The sequence below is a fragment of the Delphinus delphis genome, chromosome 19, assembly GCF_949987515.2.
Source record: "Delphinus delphis chromosome 19, mDelDel1.2, whole genome shotgun sequence".
NCBI classification, from domain to species: Eukaryota; Metazoa; Chordata; class Mammalia; order Artiodactyla; family Delphinidae; genus Delphinus; species Delphinus delphis.
The window spans coordinates 27,838,233-27,865,374 of NC_082701.1; the positions used below are offsets into that span (position 1 = coordinate 27,838,233).

General features: G+C 42.0%; 1 protein-coding gene across 1 annotated transcript in view; it reads left to right on the plus strand.

The window, feature by feature from the left end:
* Nucleotides 1–4,492: 4,492 nt before the first annotated feature.
* PPM1D (protein phosphatase, Mg2+/Mn2+ dependent 1D) overlaps nucleotides 4,493–27,142 on the plus strand; it is a 51,940-nt gene continuing 29,290 nt past the window's right edge. The window contains exons 1-2 of the mRNA XM_059996718.1: nucleotides 4,493–5,158; nucleotides 21,914–22,142. Coding sequence (XP_059852701.1) covers nucleotides 4,687–5,158; nucleotides 21,914–22,142 — 701 coding nt within the window. The 5' untranslated portion in view covers nucleotides 4,493–4,686. The remainder of the gene's footprint in view (nucleotides 5,159–21,913; nucleotides 22,143–27,142) is intronic.

Here is a 27,142-nt window from a genome sequence, read left to right on the forward strand (position 1 = left end):
TGAAAACTGTAATTTGAATTAGTACATAAGCAAAAACTAGGACATATCAAAAGGAAGCACAAAGAAGCAGAAATCTCAGAACAAACTACATGGGATGAAAGCAGCCCTGAAATACAGAAGAATGTGGGACGGTTCAGAGCCCACAGTGAGAGGCCCGTGTACCGCAAAAAACAGAAAACAAAACAAAACAAAAACTATGCATTTAAAAAAAATTTTGGGGAGTCATCAGTGAATAGTTTTTAGAGTTATAGTCCTGGATGGTGTTACCTGGGAAGAGTGTATAGGAAAAGAAGAGATCCTATGACAAAGCCTTGAGTACTCCCAACAACCTGAGGTCTAGCTGGGGATAAATAAGCAAAGGAAAATGAAAAGGGGTGGTCAGTCTATGTGGTAGGAAGAAACCAAGAATAGTGTGGTCTCTTACAAGCCAAGAGAACAAAGTTTCCAGAAAGAAGCAATGGTTTGAATTGCTACTAAGTTTCAAGAAGGAAACAGTGGTTCCCTTGCTGCTTCAGTTGGAACAGAGTCAGTAAGATCAGAAAAGTTGTCATTTAGCTTTGGAAACAGAGAGGTCTGGTTATGTCATTAAAAACAGTCTTAGCAGCATTACGGGGATGGTTGCTTGACTGGAATGGGTTAGGGGGAAATTGTGCAGTTGAATTGGAAGTAGACTCTAGATAGAGAAAACTCCTTTTTTTTTTTTTTTTGCGGTACGTGGGCCTCTCACTGTTGTGGCCTCTCCCGTTGCGGAGCACAGGCTCCGGACGCGCAGGCTCAGTGGCCATGGCTCACGGGCCCAGCCGCTCCGCGGCATGTGGGATCTTCCCGGACCGGGGCACGAACCCGCGTCCCCTGCATCGGCAGGCGGACTCCCAACCACTGCACCACCAGGGAAGCCCAAAACTCTTTTTTTTAAATTAATTAATTTATTTTTGGCTGCGTTGGGTCTTCGTTGCTGCTCACGGCTTTCTCTAGTTGCAGCGAGCGGGGGCTACTCTTCTTTGCAGTGTGCGGGCTTCTCATTGCGGTGGTTTCTCCTGTTGTGGAGCACGGACTCTAGGTGTGCAGGCTTCAGTTGTTGTGACACGCAGGCTCAGTAATTGTGGCTCGCAGGCTCTAGAGCGCAGGCTCAGTAGTTGTGGCGCACAGGCTTCGTTGCTCCGCGGCATGTGGGATCTTTGCAGACCAGGGCTCGAACCCGTGTCCACTGCACTGGCAGGAGCCTTCTTAACCACTGCTCCACCAGAGAAGTCCCTGAGACAACTCCTTAAAAATTTTTTTGGGGACAGGGAGCAGAGAAATTGGGTAGAATCAGGAGTCAAGGTAGTTTTTTTGTTGTTGGTTAAAATAGAAACCAGAACATATTTGTACAAAGATGGAAATGACCCCATAGAAAAAGAGAAATTGATGAGGTAGGAGCAAGAAAGGATAACTGGTGGAGCAAAGCTCTTGAGAAGGAGTGAGGAGATGGGATCTAGAATACAAATGGAAGGGTTGCCTTTACTGGTAGCAAAGCCTTGGCATCATGAAGAGGAGGATGAGGAACTGAGAAGCCAGGATATTGGATGGAAAATGTAGATAACATTTTGAAGAATAAATAGTGGAAGAAAGGATTTCAGTGAGGCATGAACAAATGAAGGGGGAGTTAACAGGGATCAGTAGGTGACAGCATGTTGGTGTGGTGGCAGCTGGCATTACGTTAAAAGAACTTGGGTTTCGTGTGTTTTTTAAAAAATATTTATTTGTTTATTTGGCTGCGCTGGGTCTTAGCTGCAGCATGTGGGATCTAGTTCCCTAATCCGGAATCGAACCCAGGCCCCCTGCGTCGGGAGCGTGGAGTCTTAACCACTGGACCACCACAGAAGTCCCAAGCTTGGGTTTTTGAAGGAGGAAGGAAGAGAAATGATTTGGGGGCAACAAGAGAAGTTGGTTTGAAGATAAGAATACCTGTGAGAGGAAAAACAATCTCCTGTACTTGAAAAGTTGTAAGGGAGGTAGTTTTGCTAGGCGACAAACCAGTTTTCAGTTGGAAGAGGAAGTTGATGGGACATTTAGAGAAGAGGTTAAGAATAAAGAGGAAATGGCTGATAAAGATGTTGAAATCTGAAGGGTGGAGTGAAATGGTTAGGATGATTGGTAAAGAGCAGAGTACTGAATCAGATTAATAGAAGTAGAGAGTACCATGGAGATGCTAATCAGGGTAATGGTGGATAACCTGGAGGCTACCGGTTGTGACTGAGTGAAAAGGATTATAGAGCATGATGGAATTAACTTTTTGTAATCTCTAGGAGTGGAAGGGAAGGTGAGTAAGCTGTTTAAGATGAGTAATATAGAGAGCTACACAAACTGTTGTTTCTTGCAGGTCTTGTGTTATGGAGGGTACTGAACTAGAATTGCTAATATTTCACTTAGGTTTTTTGCATTTAGTTATAAAATATGGTCTACAGATATCTTTCCAGCGTTACAATTATTAGGGTTTAATAACAGGATTATGATTAACTTTCAAAACAAGCTGGGATTTTTTTCTAGGTGTTTTTACACTCTGGAACCATCTGGTGTAGTAGTGCATTTTGACATAGGGTATATCTTTGATTACATTTTCAATTTAATTGATCTAGTCAGACTTGCTACATTTTGAGGTGACTTAATTTATTTTTAAAAATTTATTTATTTACTTTCGGCTGCGTTTGGGTCTTTGTTGCTGTGCGTGGGCTTTCTCTAGTTGCGGCGAGCAGGGCCCACTCGTTTTGTTGTGCGGGCTTCTCGTTGCGGTGGCTTCTCTTGCTGCGGAGCACGGGCTCTAGGCTCAGGGGCTACAGTTGTTGTGGTGCGCGGGTTCAGTAGCTGTGGCTCGCGGGCCCTAGAGCGCAGGCTCAGTAATTGTGGCACACAGGCGTAGTTGCTCAGCGGGATGTGGGATCTTCCTGGAGCAGGGTTTGAACCCATGTCCTGCGTTGGCAGGCGGATTCTTAACCATTGTGCCACTAGGGAAGCCCTACCCACTGTATTTTTATTTTTATTTATTTTTGGCTGCGTTGGGTCTTTGTTGCTGTGCGCGGGCTTTCTTTAGTTGCGGCGAGTGGGGGCTACTCTTCGTTGCGGTGCGCGGGCTACTCATTGCGGTGGCGTCTCTTGTTGCGGAGTGCGGGTTCTAGGCGCACGGGCTTCAGTAGTTTTGGCACGCGGGCTCCGGAGTTGTGGCTCGCGGGCTCTAGAGCACAGGCTCAGTAGCTGTGGTGCACAGGCTTATTTGCTCCGCGGCATGTGGGATCTTCCCGGATCAGGGCTCGAACCCGTGTCCCCTGCATTGGCAGGCAGATTCTTAACCACTGCACCACCAGGGAAGTCGCAGGTGATTTTATTTATATGTTTATTGGCATAAGGATTTTTTTCTATTTGTATTTCTTGTCACATGTGAAAAAATGAACATTTTCCCCATTCCCAGTTCAGAACTAGTATCATTCCTTTTGAAAATAACTCCAAGGCTGTAGAGGAAAGGGCACCCAGGAGAGTTGATGGTGATGTGGCCCAAAACTGGAAGAGTGAACTTTGATTCACGACAAGAACGTGTGCTGTTGAGAACATACCAATCTGCCCACTCTGAGGCTTATTTTAATGCCGTTGAAGTCCGTGCAAAGGTTTAGACTGTAACCTACTGGAGGAAGACAGAAGATAACCGAACTGTTGGAGCACTGGAGCGCTGGGTAGTTTTTGTAAGCTATTTTCTGATCCCGCCTAAGGAGGAAAATGCTGCACCCAGTGCTCGTCGGAAAAAGTACTACTTTTAACAAAAGCTGAAAAGATGTTTAAAAAAACAGTTAAGCCTTTTAAGTCTCCGACATACCCAGGTATATGAAACGAGACTGTGCAGCCGATAGTGGAAATTTCCCAAGTTTTCTTAACACAAACTGGATTTGCTCTCTCAACTCCCGGTCGGATCCATCCCACCGAAATCCAGTTCAGCTGTGGCATGCTTTTTCCAGCCTGTTCGCAAACCACCTTCCGAAGTGAGGTTTCCCGCCATTTAACTTCAAGAAATGAAGGTCCTTCCTCCCAGATTCTCTACACTCGTGGGAGGCCCAAGCCCACACGAGGCGAGCAGCGGAACGCCCAGGGCAGCAGACTGCATCATGATCCCCGGGATTGAGCAAAAAGGTGACATCAAATTGGTAGATAAGCGTTTAGCACCCGCCGAAAAGTGGGAGGGCGAAAACACCCACTGCAAAGCGAAAGCCAGCCAGGTCGCGCGCGGGCCCTGCGCCCACGGCGGGAGGAGGGAGGACGGCCGTTGCGGGGAGGAGCGAGGGTTGAGGGCGGCCGTTGCGGGGAGGAGCGAGGGTTGAGGGCGGAGGGCGGGTTCGCTCCAACTCGACTCCGGATTGGTCGGGCCCAGAGAGCCGAGTGACGTAAGCCGGGAAGAACGTCTGATTTGTGTGGTGGGCGCGGGCAGCCGGCGGAGGCGCATTGCGCAGACGCAGCTGGTCTGCTCCTTTACCCCTGGCGCTTCTGCCCAGCTCTGGCGGACAAGTCTCGACATCGTGCGCCCCCCCCACCTCCGGGACCGCTCCCTCCCCCTTCTCTGCGTAGTCGAAGATAAACAATAGTTAGCCGGCGAGCGCCGAGTGTGTATCCCGCCGCCGCATTCGGCGGGCTGCGTGGGACCGGCGGGATCTCGGCCAGCCTGCCATGGCGGGGCTGTACTCTCTGGGAGTGAGCGTCTTCTCAGACCAGGGCGGGAGGAAGTACATGGAGGACGTTACTCAGATCGTGGTGGAGCCCGAGCCCACGGCTGAAGAAGAGCCCTCGCCGCGGCGGTCTCTCTCTCAGCCGTTGCCTCCGCAGCGGTCACCGCTGGCTCTTCCTGGCGGCGAAATCTCGGGGAAAGGCCCGGCGGTGGCAGCCCGAGAGGCTCGCGACGCGCCGCCGAACGCCGGGGCCTCGCCGGCTCCCGGCTGCTGCTGCCGCCGCCGTTCCTCGGTGGCCTTTTTCGCCGTGTGCGACGGGCACGGCGGGCGGGAGGCGGCACAGTTTGCCCGGGAGCACTTGTGGGGTTTCATCAAGAAGCAGAAGGGCTTCACCTCTTCCGAGCCGGCGAAGGTGTGCGCTGCCATCCGCAAAGGCTTCCTCGCTTGTCATCTCGCCATGTGGAAGAAACTGGGTAAGTTCCTCGGCTTGTTTGGCGCCCGCCTCTTTTTCAGGCAGTTTGGGGCCTTTTATAGCGCCAGTCCCGTGGTCCCCCAGCACGGAGAGCGCTCTCAGTGTCAGTCGATGGGAGGGAAGACTTTTCTGGGTCTCAGCGCTCTTTCCACGGTGGAGGTGCGGGCAAACAAAGTGGCTTTGGGAAGGATAGGATTGTTGTCTCCCTTCAACGCTCCTCGCTTTACTTCCCTCCCGCCCCAAGGATCAATGGGGAGCAGTCCTCTCCCTTCGGGACTTCACTTTGGCGGCCGCCAGCGGAAACGTGTTTGAAACCTGGAGCCAGATTTTGGCCAAAAGATGCACTGAAGACACGTTGCTATCTGGGACAGGCGAAGGAAGCGGGAGGTGGCAAAAATTAGACGAGATCGGGTGCGTTCAGGGTGGTATGGCTGTAGACAAGACGGCAAAAATTAGAGTGTTTCCTTCCGATCTGTCATAATTTTGCTCTTGAAGGACTTGTCCCTGTCGGTTGCCTCCTACTGGTGGTGTCAGTCCTCCAGAATTGATCCTGGGTGGCTGGTAGTTGGAGTAAGCTGTTGGATAATTCAGAAAGTCTAAAAAGTTATCATCTGGCGACTTAAAGTCTTGGAAGGAATTCGCTGTGGTGGTCATGAAATGTTTCTAAGATCTTTATGCTTGTACGGCTTATGAAAAACAAAAGCGCAGAATGCGTTCCACCGCTTAAACTGGCCGGGTTAAGGCGATGTGTTAAATTCAGCTAGGGCTTTTTAAGAGTGCGCTTCCCCGCCCCCGCCCCCCCACCCCACCCCGCCCTTTGGTAGTTGCCTTAGCTAATTGCTGTCAGGTCGTTCTCCACAGTTCCTAGTTAAAAGTACCTGCAAATTGTAGCTGCCCGTCAAGGTAGCAAGAGGTAAGGAATTACTGATGTGCCAAAAGGAGAGACCTTCATTTCTAAAAATTTGGTGTAGTTGTAGTTTCATCTAAGATTTAAGTGTTCTCTAAAGCAGACTATGTTCCTGTACCCAACATATGTTATCATACAGAGTTATAATTGCTTACCCATTGCTGTGAATGAATGGTCTGAATCTTTTTTTTAGAGAAAAGGTAATACTACTTCTGTCGTTTTAAAAGTCCTGTGGTTTATGGAAGAATAGTGTTGCTTTATTTTCAGCAGAGGGACAGAGACGTAGAGAAGAGTGTAAAGGTTGGTCAAATACAGAACATTTTAAAAAGGTATTGTCATAGAGTTGTAGAGTAGCTTCTTTCAAAGTCTGTTTTCTATTTGCCTGGCTTTCTGCCAGGAATTATTTGATTGACTCATAGAACAACCAGTCCACCGGTGGGAGGCGTTTTTCCATCCAATCCCAGAGGTCCCTATTATAGATTTGTTTTGTTTTTGTGTAGGCAGAGCACAGCTGAAAGCACCAGGAGTATATTCCAGAAATTTGTCATTTCATTGCTTGCAGGGCAAGTAGGAGTGGACAGCAAGACAAGATAGAGGAAGATTAGACACAAAGAACGATTTAGAGTCCTGTTTATTTTGCAGCACACTTGGGGCAAGGTGAATTTGCCATATGTTTTCACTAAGAGGATAAAGTATAAACCCTGTTACTTGAACATATATTTTTTTAAAGTAAATTTATTTATTTTTATTTTTGGCTGCGTTGGGTCTTTGTTGCTGCACGCAGGCTTTCTCTAGTTGCGCTGAGCGGGGGCTACTCTTTGTCGTGGTGCACAGGCTTCTCACAGCAGTGGCGTCTCTTGTTGCTGAGCACGGGCTCTAGGCGCGCGGGCTTCAGTAGTTGTGGCACGTGGGCTCAGCAGTTGTGGCTCGTGGGCTCTGTAGTTGTGGCTCGCGGGCTCTAGAGCGCAGGCTTGGTAGTTGTGGCTCACGGGCTTAGTTGCTCCGCGGCATGTGGGATCCTCCCAGACCAGGGCTCGAGCCCATGTCTCCTGCGTTGGCAGGCGGATTCTTAACCACTGCACCACCAGGGAAGCCCATTGAACATACTTTTAATAAAGCAGAAACCATGCTGTTAAATGTGATTGTATATGTTTTTTGACATATATGTACTTTGTGAACCAAGATTTATACACCAAATGTTAAAGTTTGCTTTGTTGCACAGTTAACCTCGTACTCCATCATCAAAACTTGAATTAAAAAAAAAAAAAGAGTATGCTGAGTATATGGAAGTCTTGACACAGGAAACTCCCTGTGTCAAGTTTCCACTTTTGTAATTCTCATTTGGTTATTGTAGTGGTTCTCAAACTTTTTGCTCTCAGAACCCTTTGTACTCAAAAATGATTTAGGGTCCTAAACAGCTTTTGTTTATGTGGGCTACATCTATCATATTTACTGTTTGAGAAGTTAGAACTGAGAAATTTAAAAAATATTTATTAATCTATTAAAAATAAACTTATTGTATGTTGACATTTTTAAGTGAAAAATCAGTTTTTCCCCCAAATAAATATTGAAATAAGAAATATTCTCATCTCTGCCTCTGCATTCAGTCTGTTATGCTATGTTTTCTGGTGAAGTATGTAAAGGAAAGGCAGTCTCACACACATATATAGTAGGAAAAGGGAGGAATAGTTTGTCTTTTCAGATAGTTGTGGATATTCTATACCGAAGTGATAGTTTCTTAAGAGTAGTCAAAATAGAATCTGAAACCTCATCAATGAACTTTTCTATTTTTACATTAAGAGCCATTGGTCTCTCTTGCACTTTGAATCAATCTTTTACCTATGTGTGATTTTGTGACATGGTGCATTAGTCATTTGGAAAATAATGGTTCACTGAATTACGCGGCTCTTCCAAGTATTGATGCATTTCATTATACAATATTAAAGTATCCACATTTGTTAATATCACTAATCTCTTCAGAAAAATCTTAAGGTTGGGAAGTTATCAAGTTCATTGTAGTGGACACACATATTCTAAAATACGAGGTTTTGGGATTTCACTGGCAGTCCAATGCAGGGCATGTGAGTTTGATCCCTGGTGGGGGAACTAAGATCCCATATGCCACATGTTACTACGGCCTAAATAAATAAATAAATAAGAGGTCTTAAGCAGCAGTTAGAAATTTATCACTGGCAACAAATACTGTCAGTTGTTTCTCTTGAAATGAAAAACTCACTTTGTTCATTTTGAAGAAAATGTACACTAAATGGCCAAGTCATCTTCTTATTTTTTTTTTTTGGCCACGCCATGTTGCTTGCAAGATCTCAGTTTCCCGACCAAGGGACACGGCAGTGAAAGGCCAGAATCCTAACCACTAGGCCATCAGGGAACTCCCTGCCCAAGTCTTATTAACCCATTTTATCAGTCTTTCAAGTAAAAATGATGGTCTGTGAAAATTGTGGCTACTTCATTTCATAACTCACACAATCACAAGTGCTTTTCCTCTATACAGCCCTAGTATGTAACAGAAGTCTATTATTCATGCTTCTCTTGTCTTACAGAATGTTAAAAAGACATGTATTCATGGGTGGGAGTTAAATAAAATTAATTTTTATTGCATCATCAAGGATATTATTTTTTAAATTTATTTATTTATTTATTTTTGGCTGTGTTGGGTCTTTGTTTCTGTGCGAGGGCTTTCTCCAGTTGCGGCAAGCGGGGGCCACTCTTTATCGCGGTGCACGGGCCTTTCACTATCGTGGCCTCTCTTGTTGTGGGGCACAGACTCCAGAGGCACAGGCTCAGTAGTTGTGGCTCATGGGCCCAGTTGCTCCACGGCATGTGGGGTCCTCCCAGACCAGGGCTCGAACCCGTATCCCCTGCATTGGCAGGCAAATTCTCAACCACTGTGCCACCAGGGAAGCCCATCAAGGATATTCTTAAGTTAAACTGGTTTGCCTTTTTTTTTTTTTTTTTTTTTTGCGGTATGCGGGCCACTCACTGTTGTGGCCTCTCCCGTTGCGGAGCACAGGCTCCAGATGCGCAGGCCCAGCGGACATTTCTCACGGGCCCAGCTGCTCTGCGGCATGTGGGATCTTCCTGGACCGGGGCACAAACCCGTGTCCCCTGCATCGGCAGGCGGACTCTCAACCACTGCGCCACCAGGGAAGCCCCACCTCAGCACCACTTATTGAAGACTGTCTTTTCTCCACTGTATATTCTTGCCTCCTTTATCAAAGATAAGGTGACCATATGTGTGTGGGTTTATCTCTGGGCTTTCTATCCTGTCCCATTGATCTATATTTCTGTTTCTGTGCCAGTACCATACTGTCTTGATTACTGTAGCTTTGTAGTATAGTCTGAAATCAGGGAGCCTGATTCCTCCAGCTCTGTTTTTCTTTCTCAAGATTGCTTTGGCTATTCGGGGTCTTTTGTGTTGCCATACAAATTGTGAAATTTTTTGTTCTAGTTCTGTGAAAAATGCCAGTGGTAGTTTGATAGGGATTGCACTGAATCTGTAGATTACTTTGGGTAGTAGAGTCATTTTCACAATGTTGATTCTTCCAATCCAAGAACATGGTATATCTCTCCATCTATTTGTATCATCTTTAATTTCTTTCATCAGTGTCTTATAATTTTCTGCATACAGGTCTTTTGTCTCCTTAGGTAGGTTTATTCCTAGGTATTTTATTCTTTTTGTTGCAGTGGTAAATGGGAGTGTTTTCTTAATTTCACTTTCAGATTTTTCATCGTTAGTGTATAAAAATGCCAGAGATTGCTGTGCATTAATTTTTTATCCTGCTACTTTACCAAATTCATTGATTAGCTCTAGTAGTTTTCTGGTGGCAGCTTTAGGATTCTGTATATATAGTATCATGTCATCTGCAAACAGTGACAGCTTTACTTCTTTTCCGATTGGATTCCTTTTATTTCTTTTTCTTCTCTGATTGCTGTGGCGAGAACGTCCAAAAGTATGTTGAATAAGAGTGGTGAGAGTGGGCAACCTTGTCTTGTTCCTGATCTTAGTGGAAATGGTTTCAGTTTTTCACCATTGAGGACGATGTTGGCTGCCGGTTTGTCATATATGGCCTTTATTATGTTGAGGAAAGTTCCCTCTATGCCTACTTTCTGCAGGGTTTTTATCATAAATGGGTGTTGAATTTTGTCGAAAGCTTTCTCTACATCTATTGAGATGATCATATGGTTTTTCTCCTTCAATTTGTTAATATGGTGTATCACATTGATTGATTTGTGTATATTGAAGAATCCTTGCATTCCTGGGATAAACCCCACTTGATCGTGGTGTATGATCCTTTTAATGTGTGGTTGAATTCTGTTGGCTAGTATTTTGTTGAGGATTTTTGCATCTGTGTTCATCAGTGATATTGGCCTGTAGTTTTCTTTCTTTGTGACATCTTTGTCTGGTTTTGGTATCAGAGTGATGGTGGCCTCGTAGAATGAGTTTAGGAGGGTTCCTCCCTCTGCTATATTTTGGAGGAGTTTGAGAAGGATAGGTGTTAGCTCTTCTCTGAATGTTTGATAGAATTCCCCTGTGAAGCCATCTGGTCCTGGGCTTTTGTTTGTTGGAAGATTTTTAATCACAGTTTCAATTTCAGTGCTTGTGATTGGTCTGTTCATATTTTCTGTTTCTTCCTGGTTCAGTCTCGGCAGGTTGTGCTTTTCTAAGAATTTGTCCATTTCTTCCAGGTTGCCCATTTTATTGGCATAGAGTTGCTTGTGGTAATCTCTCATGATCTTTTGTATTTTTGCAGTGTCAGTTGTTACTTCTCCTTTTTCATTTCTAATTCTATTGATTTGAGTGTTCTCCCTTTTTTTCTTGATGAGTCTGGCTAATGGTTTATCAATTTTGTTTATCTTCTCAAAGAACCAGCTTTTAGTTTTATTGATCTTTGCTATCGTTTCCTTCATTCCTTTTTCGTTTATTTCTGATCTGATCTTTATGATTTCTTTCCTTCTGTTAACTTTGGGGTTTTTTTGTTCTTCTTTCTCTAATTGCTTTAGATGCAAGGTTAGGTTTTTTATTTGAGCTGTTTCCTGTTTTTTAAGGTAGGACTGTATTGCTATAAACTTCCCTCTTAGAACTGCTTTTGCTGCATCCTATAGGTTTTGGGTCATCATATCTCCATTGTCATTTGTTTCTAGGTATTTTTTGATTTCCTCAGTGATCACTTCGTTATTAAGTAGTGTATTGTTTAGCCTCCATGTGTTTGTATTTTTTACAAATCTTTTCCTGTAATTGATATCTAGTCTCATAGCGTTGTGGTCGCAAAAGATCCTTGATACGATTTCAATTTTCTTAAATTTACCAAGGCTAGATTTGTGACCCAAGATATGATCTCTCCTGGAGAATGTTCCATGAGCACTTGAGAAAAATGTATATTCTGTTGTTTATTGATGGAATGTCCTATAAATATCAATTAAGTCCATCTTGTTTAATGTATCATTTAACGCTTGTGTTTCCTTATTTATTTTCATTTGGGATGATCTGTCCATTGGTGAAAGTGGGGTGTTAAAGTTGCCTACTATGATTGTGTTACCGTCAATTTCCCCTTTTATGGCTGTTAGTATTTGCCTTATGTATAGAGATGGGGAGTGCAGAGTCTTAACCACTGGACCACCAGGGAAGTCCCCTAAGCCCTTCTTGATTTATTTAATTAACATTGAGCTTGACCTCTCTAGCTTTGTTCTAGTGCTTGTGTACTCTTGCCAAATAAAAAAGGAAAACTTAATTTATCCAAAAATTTTTATATGACTTATTTTTGTCTTGAGGCCAGGGGATTTGATAAATATAGCATGGAGTGAGAGAGTATGTGAGTATATCCTTTTGGGGTTTTTTTTGGCCGTGCCATGCGGCTTGTGGGATCTTAGCTCCCTGACCAGGGATAGAACCTGGACCCCTAGCAGTGGAAGCGGGGAGTCCTAACCACTGGACTGCCAGGGAATTCCCAACATATCCTTTTTTAAAGTATTTTTTTTCATATTTTTATTACTTCTTGATCTTAAGTTGCAGTATGTGTGTGATTTATGTATTTTCTTATGTCTGGATTTACCGTTCTTGTGTTATGCTTGCCTTCTAAGAAATAATGTTTCAAAGTTTGTGTGTGCTTCTTTAGGTTTATTCATTTGAAATAATGTTCTTATTATCCTTTTCTTTTGATAGTTCAGAGAAGATAGTGAACAACATGCAGCTTTTATTCCAGAGCCAAGTTCATTGACTTATGTTATCAAGAGAGCCATTAGAAAGATAACGACATACTCTTGAAATAAATGTAGTGTGATCTCTGATGTGATTACAGGAAATTTGCCACAGTATTTGTAAAGGAAGATGAAATATGGGACGTTTTGTTTTTTTAATTTGTTCAAATGAAAATCAGAGCATCTACTTAAAAGAATATGGCCAAATGAATGAATTATGAAGAAGCTGGTCCTAACCTAAATTGTTGGTTCTGGTTTTGGCACATAGTTTTCATTCTCTTAAGTTTAAAGACAGAGACGGAGACAGACAAATGCAGAAGAGGGGTGGAAGGGGTAAAGGGAAAGACAGGGAAAGCCAGATAGAACTAAACTGGAAGAAAACCTTTATTAAATCATAGAATTTTAAACCTGTATCTTTATTGTGGTTTGATATTTCTCAGTTTTTACCGTCAAGGACCTTCACCCTCTCGCACATCACATGTTCCGAATGAGTTTGCCATATTTATCAAGTACCAGTTTTTTCCATTTTTGTTAATCAGTCATTACTTTCAATCAGTATTAGATAATCTCTGCTACATGTTGTTGCATATATCGATAGTTCATTCCTTTTTTTATTACTGAGTAGTATGTGGTTGTCTAGATGTACCACAATTTGTTTATCCATTCACCTATTTTTTATATATATATATGTACACACACACACACACACACATATACACATATATATATATATATATATATATATATATATATATATATATATATTTAGGCTGCGTTGGGTCTTCGTTGCTCCACACGGGCTTTCTCTAGTTGCAGTGAGCGGGGCCTACTCTTCGTTGCTGTGTGCGGGCTTCTCACTGTGGTGGCTTCTCTTGTGGAGCACAGGCTCTAGGTGCACGGGCTTCAGTGGTTGTGGCACACGGGCTCAGTATTTGTGGCTCGCGGGCTCTAGAGCACAGGCTTAGTAGCTGTGGTGCACAGGCTTAGCTGCTCCACGGCATGTGGGATCTTCCTGGACCAGGGCTCGAACCCGTGTCCCCTGCATTGACAGGCGGATTCTTAACCACTGCGCCACCAGGGAAGCCCTCCATTCACCTATTGATGGGCATTTGGATTGTCTACAGCTTTTGGCTATTACAAATAAAGCTGTGATGTAAAGCTTTTCTTTACAGAAGTCCACTAATAAATGTAGAAGGAATGGGGACTTCCCTGGTGGTAGAGTGGTTGAGACTCCACGCTCCCAATGCATGGGGGCCTGGGTTTGATCCCTGGTCAGGGAACTAGATCCCACATGCATGCTGCAACTAAAAGATCCTGCGTGCCACAACTAAGACCCAGTGCAGCCAAATAAACAAATCCATATATTTTTTTAAATGTAGAAGGAATGATAGAACTCGAAAATCTCATTTGGTAACCATCATAATAGTTGATTCAGCCAAGAAACATCAATAAATGTTACAACTAGTAGGTAAAACTTTGAGGAACAGCTATATTACTTTCCTAGAGGTGCTGTAACAAATTAGCACAAATTGGGTGGCTTAAAACCACAGGAATTTATTCTCTCATGGTTCTGGAGGCCAGAAGTCTGAAATCCAGGTGTCAGGAGGATTGATTCCTTTTTGGAGGTTCTGAGGGAGGATCTGTTCCATGCTCTCCCCTAGCTTCTGGTGGCTGGCAGCAATCCTTGTCATTTCTTGGCTTGTAGATGCATCACCCAGTCTCCACTGTCTTTGTATTGCCTCCTCTGTGTCTTCTCCCCTGCTCTTCTCTTTTTTTTTTTCTTTTTTTTTTTTTTTTGGTACGCGGGCCTCTCACTGCTGCGGCCTCTCCCGCTGCGGAGCACAGGCTCCGGACGCACAGGCCCAGCGGCCACGGCCCACGGGCCCAGCCGCTCCGTGGCACGTGGGATCCTCCCGGACCGGGGCACGAACCCGCATCCCCCGCATCGGCAGGCGGACTCCCAACCACTGCGCCACCAGGGAAGCCCCCTTGCTCTTCTCTTTTAAGGACACTTGTCTTTGGACTTAGGGCCCACTCTAATCCAGGGTGATCTCTTCTTAAGATCTTTAACCTAATTACATCTGCAAAGATCCTTTTCCCAAATAAGGTCACATTCAGAGGTTGTGGGTGAGCATATCTTTTATTGAAGTTGGGGGGGCACCACTCAACCCACTCCAAGGATATTTATGTCGTCTCAGATAATCTCCTCATGCACACTTATTAATTACAAAAGGAAAAGGATTATAGGGGGAAACCTGGTAGACAGCACCTTAATCGAGTGATCAAGAGTATCATCACTTTTAACGGGACAAATTGAAATTGTATACTGCCTGCAGGGAGAAGATCATATTTAATACTTCTGTGATATTCCTGCCAAAAATGTGTAATCTGATTACAAACAGGAGGAAATATGAAACAAACCCAAACTGTGAGACATTCTTGAAATGACTGGCCAAGTACTAAAAAGCATCAAGGAAACACTGAGGAATTGTTCCAGATTGGAAGAGAATAAAGATAAATAAAGATACATGATAAGTAAATATAACAAGGGATCCTGAATTTTATTCTTTTACTATAAAAAATATTGTTAGGATAGTTGATGTAATTTGCATGAGATATATGGATTAGATGGTTGTATGGTATTAATGTTAATTTCCTGATTTTCATGGTGTATTGTAGGAATTAGATACTATAATAATATTTGGGAGTGACGATATATTTTGTTGGCAGTTTGCTTTCTGTTGGTTCAAGAAAAAAATTCTTTGGATTATTCCTAGGGAAAAAAAAAAAAGTAAACCTGAAGAAGCAGGTCTCGGATCAGAAACCTTGGATACCTCCAGGAATCTAGGTAGCAGTTTCACCAGAGCCCTGCTGCTGGATGCATACCAGGCTATATTTATTTGTTTCAGTACAGAGACTAAATCAGAAACTTGGCAGCAGCATTTGGAATCACCATTTGATTATAATTCCCTGTCATTTTCCAAGAGCTATCAGACTTTTGCAGTGGTCAAATTATAGACTGGAATATATCGGATCACCACCTCAGCTTATGTTTTAATGGTGACACCAATCTTTGTTATGCTTTGAGAGGTGTGATAACGCTTTTAATTTTCTGTTTTGGAAGAGAGTATCATTGGTGGTCTTGCACTTGGCCTTTTCTACCCTAATAGGCTTTTGACCAATCAATGAAGAGCTATATTGGGAAGCTATTAGTTGCTGAGGTTATTTGGGGACCAAACTAGCTGTGGCATAGGTTTGGGATTCCATTGGTTCTGAGGTGGACTGGATTGAAAGTCCTATTTAGTACCTGACCTCCATGAGCCTTATGTCTTATCAGTGGACTGTGGCTGTGTTTTGTAGCCCCAGAATTATTATCTTAGAGCCATCGTTCAGTAGTTACTCAATGTTGTGGGTATTTCTTTTTCCTTGGTGTATAGCTACATGTGAAAATGGCCACATATCACTTTGAAGAAGGTTAACAATTCTTTAAACGTGTAAGATTTTCTTTTTGTTTTTTGTTTTGTTTTCTGTGAAAGACCATTCTGCAGATCCAATTTTTCTTCTGCCCTGTTGTCAGTGAGGTAACTGTACCAGATTCTCTTTAGGTAATTAACTGCTCCTATCTGATCTCTGTCACCTCAGGTTCTCCTATCCACAGAGATCAGGGAGCCCATTTTCATTGCAGCCTCTTCCCTTAGTATTTCTTGCCTAGAGAGAAGAGTCAGTAAAATGTGTTTAAAAGATTTTAGTGTACCATATATAAAATAGACAAACAATAAGGATTTACTGTATAGCACAGGGAATATATTCAATATCTTGTAATAACCTATAATGGAAAAGAATAATAATAAAAAAAAAGAACATACAGGGACTTCCCTGGTGGTCCAGTGGTTAAGGCTCCGCGCTTCCAGGCTTCCTTGGTGGCGCAGTGGTTAAGAATCCGCCTGCCAGCGCAGGGGACACGGGTTTGAGACCTGGTCTGGGGAGATCCCACATGCCGCGGAGCAACTAAGCCGGTGCGTCACAACTACTAAGCCTGCGCTCTAGAGCCCGCGAGCCACAACTACTGAAGCCCACATGCCATAACTACTGAAGCCTGGGCGCCTGGAGCTGTGCTCTGCAACAAGAGAAGCCCTTGCAATGAGAAGCCCTCGCAATGAGAAGCCCTGGCTCGCCGCCACTAAAGAAAGCCCGCACACAGCAACAAAGACCCAACACAGCCAATCAAGCAAGCAAGCAAGCAAGCAATAAATAAACAAACAAACAAACAAACAAACAAATAAATAAAATCTATTTAGGAAGAAAAAAGAATCTGCCTGCCAATGCTGGAGACACGGGTTCAAGCCCTGGTCCAGGAAGATCTCACATGCCACGGAGCAACTAAGCCCGTGCGCCACAACTACTGAGCCCGCGCTCCAGAGCCTGCGAGCCGCAACTACTGAAGCCTGTGCATCTAGAGCCTGTGCTCCACGACAAGAGAAGCCACCTCAATGAGGAGGCTGTGCACCGCAACTTAGAGTAGCCCCCTCTCGCCACAAATAGAGAATGCCCGCACACAGCAGCGAAGACCCAACGCAGCCCCCCCACCCAGCAAATAATAATAATAATAATAAAAAATTAAGGAAAAAAAGGACTCCGCGCTTCCACTGCAGGGGGCACCGGTTCAATCCCTGATGGGGGAACTAAGATGCCACATGCCGTGTGGCATGGCCAAAGCGGGGGAAAAAAAGTACATAAATCACTTTTTTTATAACAATGATTTTTTTTCAATTTATTTTATTTATTTATTTTTGGCTGCACTGGGTCTTCATTGCTGCACACAGGATTTTTCTAGTTGTGGCGAGAGGGGACTACTCTTTGTTGTGTTGTGCAGGCTTCTCATTGCAGTGGCTTCTCTTGTTGCGGAGCACGGGATCTAGGCGTGCAGGATTCAGTAGTTGTGGTTTGCGCGCTCTAGAGTGCAGTCTCAGTAGTTGTGGTGCACGGGCTTAGTAGCTCCGAGGCATGTGGGATCTTCCCGGACCAGGGCACGAACCTGTGTCCCATGCATTGGCAGGCAGATCCTTAACCACTGTGCCACCAGGGAAGTCCCCTAGTCTTTGTTTTAATGACTTATGCACATTTCCTAAAGGATACTTATGTCAGAGTTCATATACTATCAGATACTGTCTTTTTAATATGCTCCTAGTTTTAAGTCATTTTTTTAAACTAAAAGATTAAAATGTAAAGTAGAAAACAAGAAAGGCTAACTAAGGAAGACAAATTAAAGAGGTAGGTTCCTTAATATATAAATTTATTGCAGTTTCAATCAGAACCTCCACAGGGTTTGTTTTTTAATTTTACAAGTTGCTTCTGAAGTTCATATGGAAAAATACTTAAGAGAATATTGAAAAAGAAGAATAATTGGTGGATACTTAAACTCCCTATTATTAAAAAGCACCATAAATAGATTAGTAGGATGAGTCCAGAAATAGATCTGAGGCAAAATGTAACATATGATAAAAGGTGACATTTCAAATGAATAGGGAAAGCATGGATTATTCAGTATTTTTAGATCATTGCGGAATTTCTTTCATAATATGTTAGTGCTTTTGACAAAAAATGTGATTTAAATATTAACATTGCTTTGAATATCCTTTTTATTTTTAGCTCTTTTTCATCTTGTTTTAGGTGCTTTTTGCAAACAGCTAAATTACTTGTATGCTGTAGGTAAATTTTATTTTCTGAATGTAGCTAAGAACCCTTGTTTCTGGGAGTTCACCTCGTTTGCATTTATTATGATAATAGATTTTTTTTTCAGGTTCTTAGCTGCAGAAAACCATGTTTTCTAGTTTGTTTTTTTTTTAAAAAAAAAGGAAAAAAGAAAATGTTTTAGCAAGAGCTACAGTTAACCCATAAAATAATTGAAAGGACTAAAGAAACATACACCATATTCTATGCTGGGCTTCTGGAAATGATGTCTGTAACCAGACTGCAAAACTGCATGGGCTAGGGAACTGTCTGCTGTGATCTATGTTTGTAAAATTGAATCCTTCTTCCTGCTGCTTGTTTTTCTTTTAACTTAAAAAAGGTGTGAAATATAACATAGCATGCATACATAAAAGGCCATGAAACATAAATGTACACTTTAATAAATAATCATAAAATGAATACCATCCAGTTACAAAAGAGAACATTGCCTGTACACCAGAAGCCCCTGTATGCCCTTTCTGATCTCATATTTCTGTCGTCCCCCAAGAGGCAACCACAAGCTTGACTTTTGTGATTATAGGTCTGTAGTGATTTACTTATTTTTCTTAATAGTTTTACCTCTTGTTTGTAAACATGATAGTTTTTTTTTTCTGAAGAAAATCATGCTGAATGTATTCTTTTATCTCAGCCTTCTTGTAAGATTCTCACCCATTATATGTAATATAGTCTGTTGTTATGTTGAAGGACATTTGAGCTGTTGCCCGTTTTTAGTCCATATGAACAGTGCTGGTATGAACATTCATATGTATTGTGTGTCATGAATTTATGCTATATACCAATGGGTAGTGAGTAGTCAAGAGTATACATATCTTCACCTTTACCATATAATGCCTAGATGTTTTCTAAAGTAGTTGTACCAGTTTATACTCCTACCAGTAGTTGATGATAGAACATGTTACTCCACATTCTTAACTTAACTCTTGTCAAACTTTAATTTATGCAGCAATCTAATAATTATGTTGTGGTATCTCATTATGGCTTTTATTTATTTATTTATTGAGTTATTTGTTTATGGCTGCGTTGGGTCTTCATTGCTGAGCACGGGCTTTTCTCTAGTTGCGGCGAGCAGGGGCTACTCTTCATTGTGGTGCGCAGGCTTCTCATTGCGGTGGTTTCCCTTGTTGCAGAGCACGGGCTCTAGGGGCGCGGGCTTCAGTAGTTGTGGCTCGCGGGCTTCAGTAGTTGTGGCTTACGGGATTTAGAGCGCAGGCTCAGTAGTTGTGGCACACGGGTTTAGTTGCTCCGCGGCATGTGGGATCTTCCCAGACCAGGGCTCGAACCCGTGTCCCCTCCATTGACAGGCAGATTCTTAACCACTGTGCCACCAGGGAAGTCCTCATTATGGCTTTTAATTTGTATTTCTGTGATGATTAAAGAAGCCAAACACCTCTGCATGCTTTTTGGCTCTTTGGATTTCCTCATTTGTAAAAGCCTGTTCAGGACCTTTATCCGTTTTTCTATTGAGTAGTCTTCTTGATTTGATTTGTTTTAGCATTTTATATATTCTGGATACCATTCTTTTGGTGTGTATATATTATAAATATATCATCTTCCATTCTGTGAGTTGTCTTTTCACTCTAGTAATCATATCTTTTGATGAACAGAAATTCTTAATTTTGATGGTAGTACAACTTCACAATCATTTTCTTATATGGCTAGTGCATTCTTTGTCTTTCGGAAATCCTTCCCCACCTTGAGATCGTAAATGTACTTTCTTGTGCATTATCTAAGCATTTTAGCTTTGCTTTTCACGTCAGGTCTTTAATGTACCTGGAATTGATTTTGTGTGTGCGTGTGTGTGTGTGTGTTTGGCATCAGGGACCCAAAGTTGTTGTTTTTTTATAATTTTATCCCGTTTCCATTTATTGACTGTCCTTTCTCCACTGTTCATATATCAAGTGTCTGAATATGCATGGATCTGTCTCTGTGCTCACTGTTGTATTTGTTCACTGGCTTACAACTTTTCCATACAGGTCTTATTAGAGATTTGTTAGCATTGTTGGCAGGTATATCACACCTTTCACTGTTACTGTGAATGGGATCTTTTTTCTTTAAGTTACATTTTGTAATTTTTTGTTGCTGTTTTACAAAAATAGAATTCATATTTTATATAACTACTTATATCCAGTAGCCTTATTGAACTTTATCAATGCCAGTAATCTATCCACAAATGTTTTCTTTAGGGCCTTTTTTTGTTTCTTTGTTTTGGTGACTCCACTTGGTGCCTCTCAGGCTGGTTGCTTTTCTTAAATACATAATGGTGATAACAACAAAAACTAATGTTTATTGAGCACAAACTATGTGTCTGGTGCTGTTGCTGATAGTTTTACATGTGTATATGCCTGTGTGTGTGAATTTCTAGCTTCATCAATATTGGTAGCTGTTCTGGTTTTCCCTTAGCATTTGTGAAGGTCATTATTTCGTATACTGCAAGCAACCCCCTGTTGTGAGTGACAGGTCACTCTGGAGGGTGGGTTCCATCTGTGGGATGGGATGGGATGGGGAGATGCACTGTAGTGTTCAAGAGATGGCTTTTCAGCATATATAATATTGGAAAAGAAAAGAACTAGTTAGCCCAAACATATTAGAGAAGGCTTGTGGCTATAAAAGTTGTGTGGCACCTGTCCATTTGGGGAGGGGGCTTATTTCTTCTACCACATCCCCTTTGAGACCCTGTTGTCCCTATCAGCTGATGCACCACTTTTCTTAAAAGAGAGGTATTATAGTTACTGGCATCTTAGGAACTTAAATGTTTCACCTTTTACCATGCAGGGAATTTAGGCACTGACCTAGCTCCTGCAGTTTTAAATGAATCTGCCAGGCTTCTACCATCCATTCCTGACTTCAGCCTTTGCCACTGCCTCTGAGTTTGAACTTTTCTGGAACTCTGTTAATGGGGAATACTGATGTACTGCCTCCTTTACTGACTGTGCTTTTTCCTTATGTTGGATTACAAATTTTGCATTCTGATTTTTCCCTCAATATAATTCCATTTGTTTAAAATTCCAGGAATTCCTCAGATTTTCTTATGACCCTTCTCTGTGTTTCATGACTGCTCTGGACTTTTTCTAATATTTATATTCTGTCCTTTCAGTAGGATTTTGGTGGGGAGAATATGTCAGTGTTTGGACTTAGCTTGCTGTCTTGAACTGTAACTTGAAGTTTAATATTACAGAATATTTCAGAATTTTAAATGATAGTGAATATAGTCAGTCAGTATAGGTTTTGGAATTAGGTATATGGGATCTTTGCCACTTAAAATACTTGAGTTATTTTGAGCAAATTTCTTAACCATTCAAAGTTTTGGTTTCCTCATCTGCAAAATGAAAATAATGGAACTAATCTTACCTATCACTTAGGTGTATTATATGAGATAATACAATACATGTAAAGCTCTTAGCACAGAAAGTGGTATCCAGTAAGTGCTCAATAAATGTTATTTATTAGATTATGAATATTCAACAGTTGTTTTAAAAACAAATCCAGTAGCTTTTTCTGAAAATCTTCTTGAAGTGAAATTAATAAACAGATGATAAGCTGCTAGCAGTATGGTATCAAAACTTTTAACATATCCTTGCCACTAAATGTAATTAAGACTAAGACTTATGTGGAATTAGTAAATCTGTGCTGTAACATTTTTCTCCTAGGATCAGCTTGATGGTCATAATATAATTGCATTATTTATAAAATTAATTTATTAATATGTGAATGAAGGGATTAATACAAGTCCTTCTTTAATAGCTTTCAAAATATTTTTCTTAAATATTTTCCTATGCTAATTCAAAATTTAACATGCTAATTCAGCATATGTTGGCATTTTTATTCTGCCACAGGATTAATGTATACACCTGAAAGAGTAAAATGTTTTATTTTTTATTACAGCAGAATGGCCAAAGACTATGACAGGTCTTCCCAGCACGTCAGGGACAACTGCCAGTGTGGTCATCATACGGGGCCTGAAGATGTATGTAGCTCATGTGGGTGACTCAGGGGTGGTTCTTGGAATTCAGGATGACCCAAAGGATGATTTTATCAGAGCTGTGGAGGTGACACAGGACCATAAGCCAGAACTTCCCAAGGAAAGAGAACGAATTGAAGGACTTGGTGGGAGGTAATTATTGTCCTATTTTGTCTTTCTTCTCTTGGTTCTATTTAGTCGTTTTCTGCTTTATTTACCAGATTGACCTACTCCTCCCTTTTAATGAAGTTACAGATTTTCAGTTTGCCTGATGAAGTACTTATGTATGTTCATATTTATCTTATTATTTTGAGTTGACTGTTTTATTTCTGATAATGGCTCCAAAGGGAAATAATATTTTAATATTATTATTATTAAATAATAATAATATAACTAATAATAATAATAATTTTGTTACTCAAGTAACAAAACATACAAGGATTTATTTAAAACCTTTTACATAAATACTGATCAGCATGCCCTTCAGAATCTGGACAGAGCAGCCCTTATAGTTCCAGAGTAGAACAATTTGATATTTATTTCTTTAGGCTGCGCTGGGTCTTAGGTCGTCTTTGTTGCAGCATGCATGCAGGATCTAGTTCCCCGATCAGGGATCGAACCTGGGCCCCTTGCACTGGGAGCTTCGAGTCCTACCCACTGGACCACCTACTCTGGGGAAGTCCCCCAGAGTAGAACAATTTGAATCTGTCTTTGGGAATAGAATTTTGTTAGAATTAGCTTTCAGTTTTTCCCTTTTATTTCTGAGTCATATATGCTGCAAACCTCTGTTTCAACTTATTGTCTCAATATGTATCGAGATAGTTTGTAAACTATGAACTGAATTTGACTTCAGCATATTTTTATGCTACAAACTAAAATGTAAGATTATTCTAAAAATCAGAGGAATGAGTAACATAAGAAAATTTAAAAATTATTCCAATACTAATTTTTAAAAATCAAGGATTAAGGCAAGTTAAACAGAGTCTGGTGTTTTCTAAATAATCATTCTAACTCAAGTCTTACAATGATATTATTACTTGCCTCCTCTTTCTTGCTTTTTTTTTTTTTTTTTTTTAAGAAGCCCCAGGTTTTTGTCGTTGTTTTTTCTTTTCGGCTGCATCGGGTCTTAGTTGCGGCATGCAGGATCTTTCATTATGGTATACAGGCTTCTCTCTATTTATGGCGTGGGCTCCAGAGCGGTGGATGGGCTCTTTAGTTTGTAGCACGTGGCCTCTCTCGTTGAGATGCGCGAGCTCAGTAGTTATGGCGTGCAGGCTTAGTTGCCCCACAGCGTGTGGGACCTTAGTTCCCTGACCAGGGATTGAACCTGTGTCCCCTGCATTGGAAGGCGGATTCTTTACCACTGGATCACCAGGGAAGTCCCTCCTCTCTTTCTTGCTTTTTTTTTTTTTTGTGGTACTGGGGCCTCTCACTGTTGTGGCCTCTCCTGTTGCGGAGCACAGGCTCTGGACGCGCAGGCTCAGCGGCCATGGCTCATGGGCCCAGCCGCTCCGTGGCATGTGGGATCTTCCCGGACCGGGGCACGAACCCATGTCCCCTGCTTCAGCAGGTGGACTCTCAACCACTGCACCACCAGGGAAGCCCTCTTTCTTGCTTTTATTAAATCAAAATGGTCTTTTTCAGAGAAATAATAAACTGAAGGAAAGAATTAACATCCTTAAACTACCAGGAGTTCAAAAGATAAGTAAGAAAAATACTAAAACTCTGCTGCCTTCAGATAGATGGATAATGGAGAGGAAGTTTGAACAAAAACAGATTCTCAAAAAAATAGTATAAACATTCGAAAAAATGTTTAACATTATTGAAATGAAATTATATTTTTTGCTGTTGGGTTAGCAATATTTTTGTTGTAATGGGTATCCTGTTGATAGGATTATATATTGGTATGACCTACACAAAATATAACACCACTAATTTTAAATGTATATAGACTCAGTAATTTAAGGAATCTACTCTAAAGAAGAAATATGAAATGTGGACCAAAATATCTGAATGGAGCTATTGATTGCAGCTGTGTTTATTGACTGTTAATTTAGCTGAAAATAACTTGAAGGCCCAACAGTTGGAAAATGGTTAAGTACATTTAATATATATTCATAACATTGGATATGATATGAACATTAATTTTTATATGTAAATTTTTAAAAATCATGGTGTTATGAAGAATTTCAAACATAAAAGTAAAGGTAGGGGAATTCCCTGGCAGTCCAGTGGTTAGGACTCTGCACTTTCACTGCTGAGGGACTGGGTTCAATCCCTGGTTGGGGAACTAAGATCCTGCAAGCCGCGTGGCGCAGTCAAAAAAAAAAAAAAAAAAAAAAAGTAAAGGTGGAATAGTGTAATGAACTCCCATACATATGGGGAATTTTTCTTTAATATATGATTTCCTGTTTCACTGAGAAATAATTGACATATATCACTCTATAAATTTAAGACATGCCAATAATTTTGAGGGCTTCCCTGGTGGCGCAGTGGTTAAGAATCCTCCTGCCAATGCAGGGGACACAGGTTCAAGCCCTGATCTGGGAAGATCCCACATGCCGTGGAGCAAATAAGCCTGTGCACCACAACTACTGAGCCTGCGCTCTAGAGCCCATGTGCCACAACTACTGAAGCCCTCGTGCCTAGAGCCTGGGCTCTGCAGCAAGAGAAGCCACCGCAGTGAGAAATCTGCACACCAGAACGAAGAGTAGCCCCCGCTCGAGCACAGAAACAAAGACCCAGCACAGCCAAAAAATAAATAAATAAATAAAATTTAAAAAAATAAAAAGAAAATAATTTTGATCTTGCAGACTCCCTGAAATGGTCTGGGGGACTCCCGGCGTCCCTGAACCATATTTTGAGAACCACCTTTCTAGTATTTGTGTGGCTTCATCATTCACATTTTAAGCAGTCCCTCTTTTAAATTTTTCTTTAATTAATTAATTAAATATGGGGTGTCCGTATTGTATCTTTGTTGCTGGGCGTGGGCTTTCTCTACTTGCAGCAATCGAGGACTACTCGTCGTTGTGGTGCACGGGCTTTTCATTGCAATGGCTTCTCTTGTTGTGGAGCATGGGCTCTAGGCACACAGGCTTCAGTAGTTGTGGCACGTGGGCTCATTAGTTGTGGCACGTGGGCTCTAGAGCGCAGGCTCAGTAGTTGTGGTGCACAGGCTTAGTTGCTCCGTGGCGCATGGGATCTTCCCGGACCAGGGATTGAACCCATGTCCGCTGCATTGGTAGGTGGATTCTTAACCACTGTGCCACCAGGGAAGTCCCATCATTTACATTTTAATCTTATAGCTCTGGAATTATAAAATTAAAGCTGAGTAGTAGGGATATGTTAATATTTTTTTCTCATTGGCCATTGGTAGCCACTTGAACAACCATTCCTTACTGATTAGAAGGCTTACCAGGCATAAAACCCTTCTTCAATGGGAAGATGATCTTGAGTTTATCCTCTTCTAGCACTCTTTCTCTGGTTAAGATAAATATGGAATGTCAGCTCTGTTATAAGGCAACATTGCTTATTTTAGAATGACCCTTGAATGGAACTGCATCTGGATAGGAAAGATTTTGAATGGACCACAAATTTCTCTTGGGAAGCAGAGACCTTAGCTGCCATGTGTACATGCAGTTTGACTTGTGCAGGGACGAGCAAGTCATGGGCTGTTAAGATACTGATTCTTATGGCATACGAAGCTCACTTGTGGTGCCTAGAAATTGGCTCCTGGATTTCTGTAAGGATCACTGCTGAAGACAGCACGACTGAAGCAGCAGTGCTGGCATACTCTGTTTCCTGTCCTGTATGCTACAAAGTTAAATGAGCCTGGTTTCATGCTATAGTTTATTTGATGCTATGAGTGTGAAGGTCAGTATGTATCTGAGACCAATACTGATAGTTATGCAAATTGAGCTTTGCAATTATATATATTTGGGTCTTTTTCTGGGCTTTATTTTTTTTATTTTTATTTTTTTTGCGGTATGCAGGCCTCTCACTGCTGCGGCACCTCCCACTGAGGAGCACAGGCTCTGGACGCGCAGGCCCAGCAGCCATGGCCCACGGGCCCAGCCGCTCCGTGGCATGCAGGATCCTCCCAGAACGGGGCACGAACCCGCGTCCTCTGCATCGGCAGGCGGACTCTCAACCACTGTGCCACCAGGGAAGCCCCTGGGCTTTCTTTTTTTAATACTGTATATTCGTGCATCAGTACCATACTTATTTTATTTATTTTTATTTTAATAAATTTATTTATTTATTTTTGGCTGCGTTGGGTCTTCATTGCTGCTCGAACCCGTGTCCACTGCATTGGCAGGCGGATTCTTAACCACTGCACCACCAGGGAAGCCCATATTATTTTAAATTGAGGCTTTATTTTAATTTTTAATATTGGTAGGCCTGACTCCTCTCATTAGTCTTTAAACAAATGTTTTTCTTGACTGTTCTTTATTTTTCACTATGAATATTAAAATTATTTTTATTTTAATAACTTCTTTTAGAGTTTATTTTTTTGTCCTGTTACTTAAAATAGCATCTGGATAGTTGGACAGATGCTGTTTGCCATTTGAAAGCAGGTGTCTTTTTGCACAAATTGAACTTTTTTTTTTTTTATTTTTAAAATAAATATTTATTTATTTATTTATTTATTGTTGGCTGTGTTGGGTCTTCGTTGCTGTGTGCGGGCTTTCTCTAGTTGCGGTGAGCGGGGGCTACGCTTCGTTGCCGAGCGCAGACTTCTCATTGTGGTGGCTTCTCTTGTTGTGGGGCACGGGCTCTGGGCACGCAGGCTTCAGTAGTTGTGGCACGTGGGCTCATTAGTTGTGGCTCGTGGGCTCTAGAGCACAGGCTCAGTAGCTGTGGCACACGGGCTTAGTTGCTCCACGGCATGTGGGATCTTCCTGGACCAGGGCTTGAACCCATGTCCCCTGCATTGGCAGGTGGATTCTTAACCACTGTGCCACCAGGGAAGTCCCTCAACTGTTTTATTGTAAGTTATTTACTCCTTTCCCTCTGTCCTCACCCTGGGCAACTGGCCAGTGCTCTGTTTTTCCAGCCTTCTGTTGCTGCTCCGTCAGCCTTTTGCATATCAGGCTGATCCTTTGTGTATGCCATTAGTCATGCAGGACAACAGCAGGAAGTGCAATAAAAGC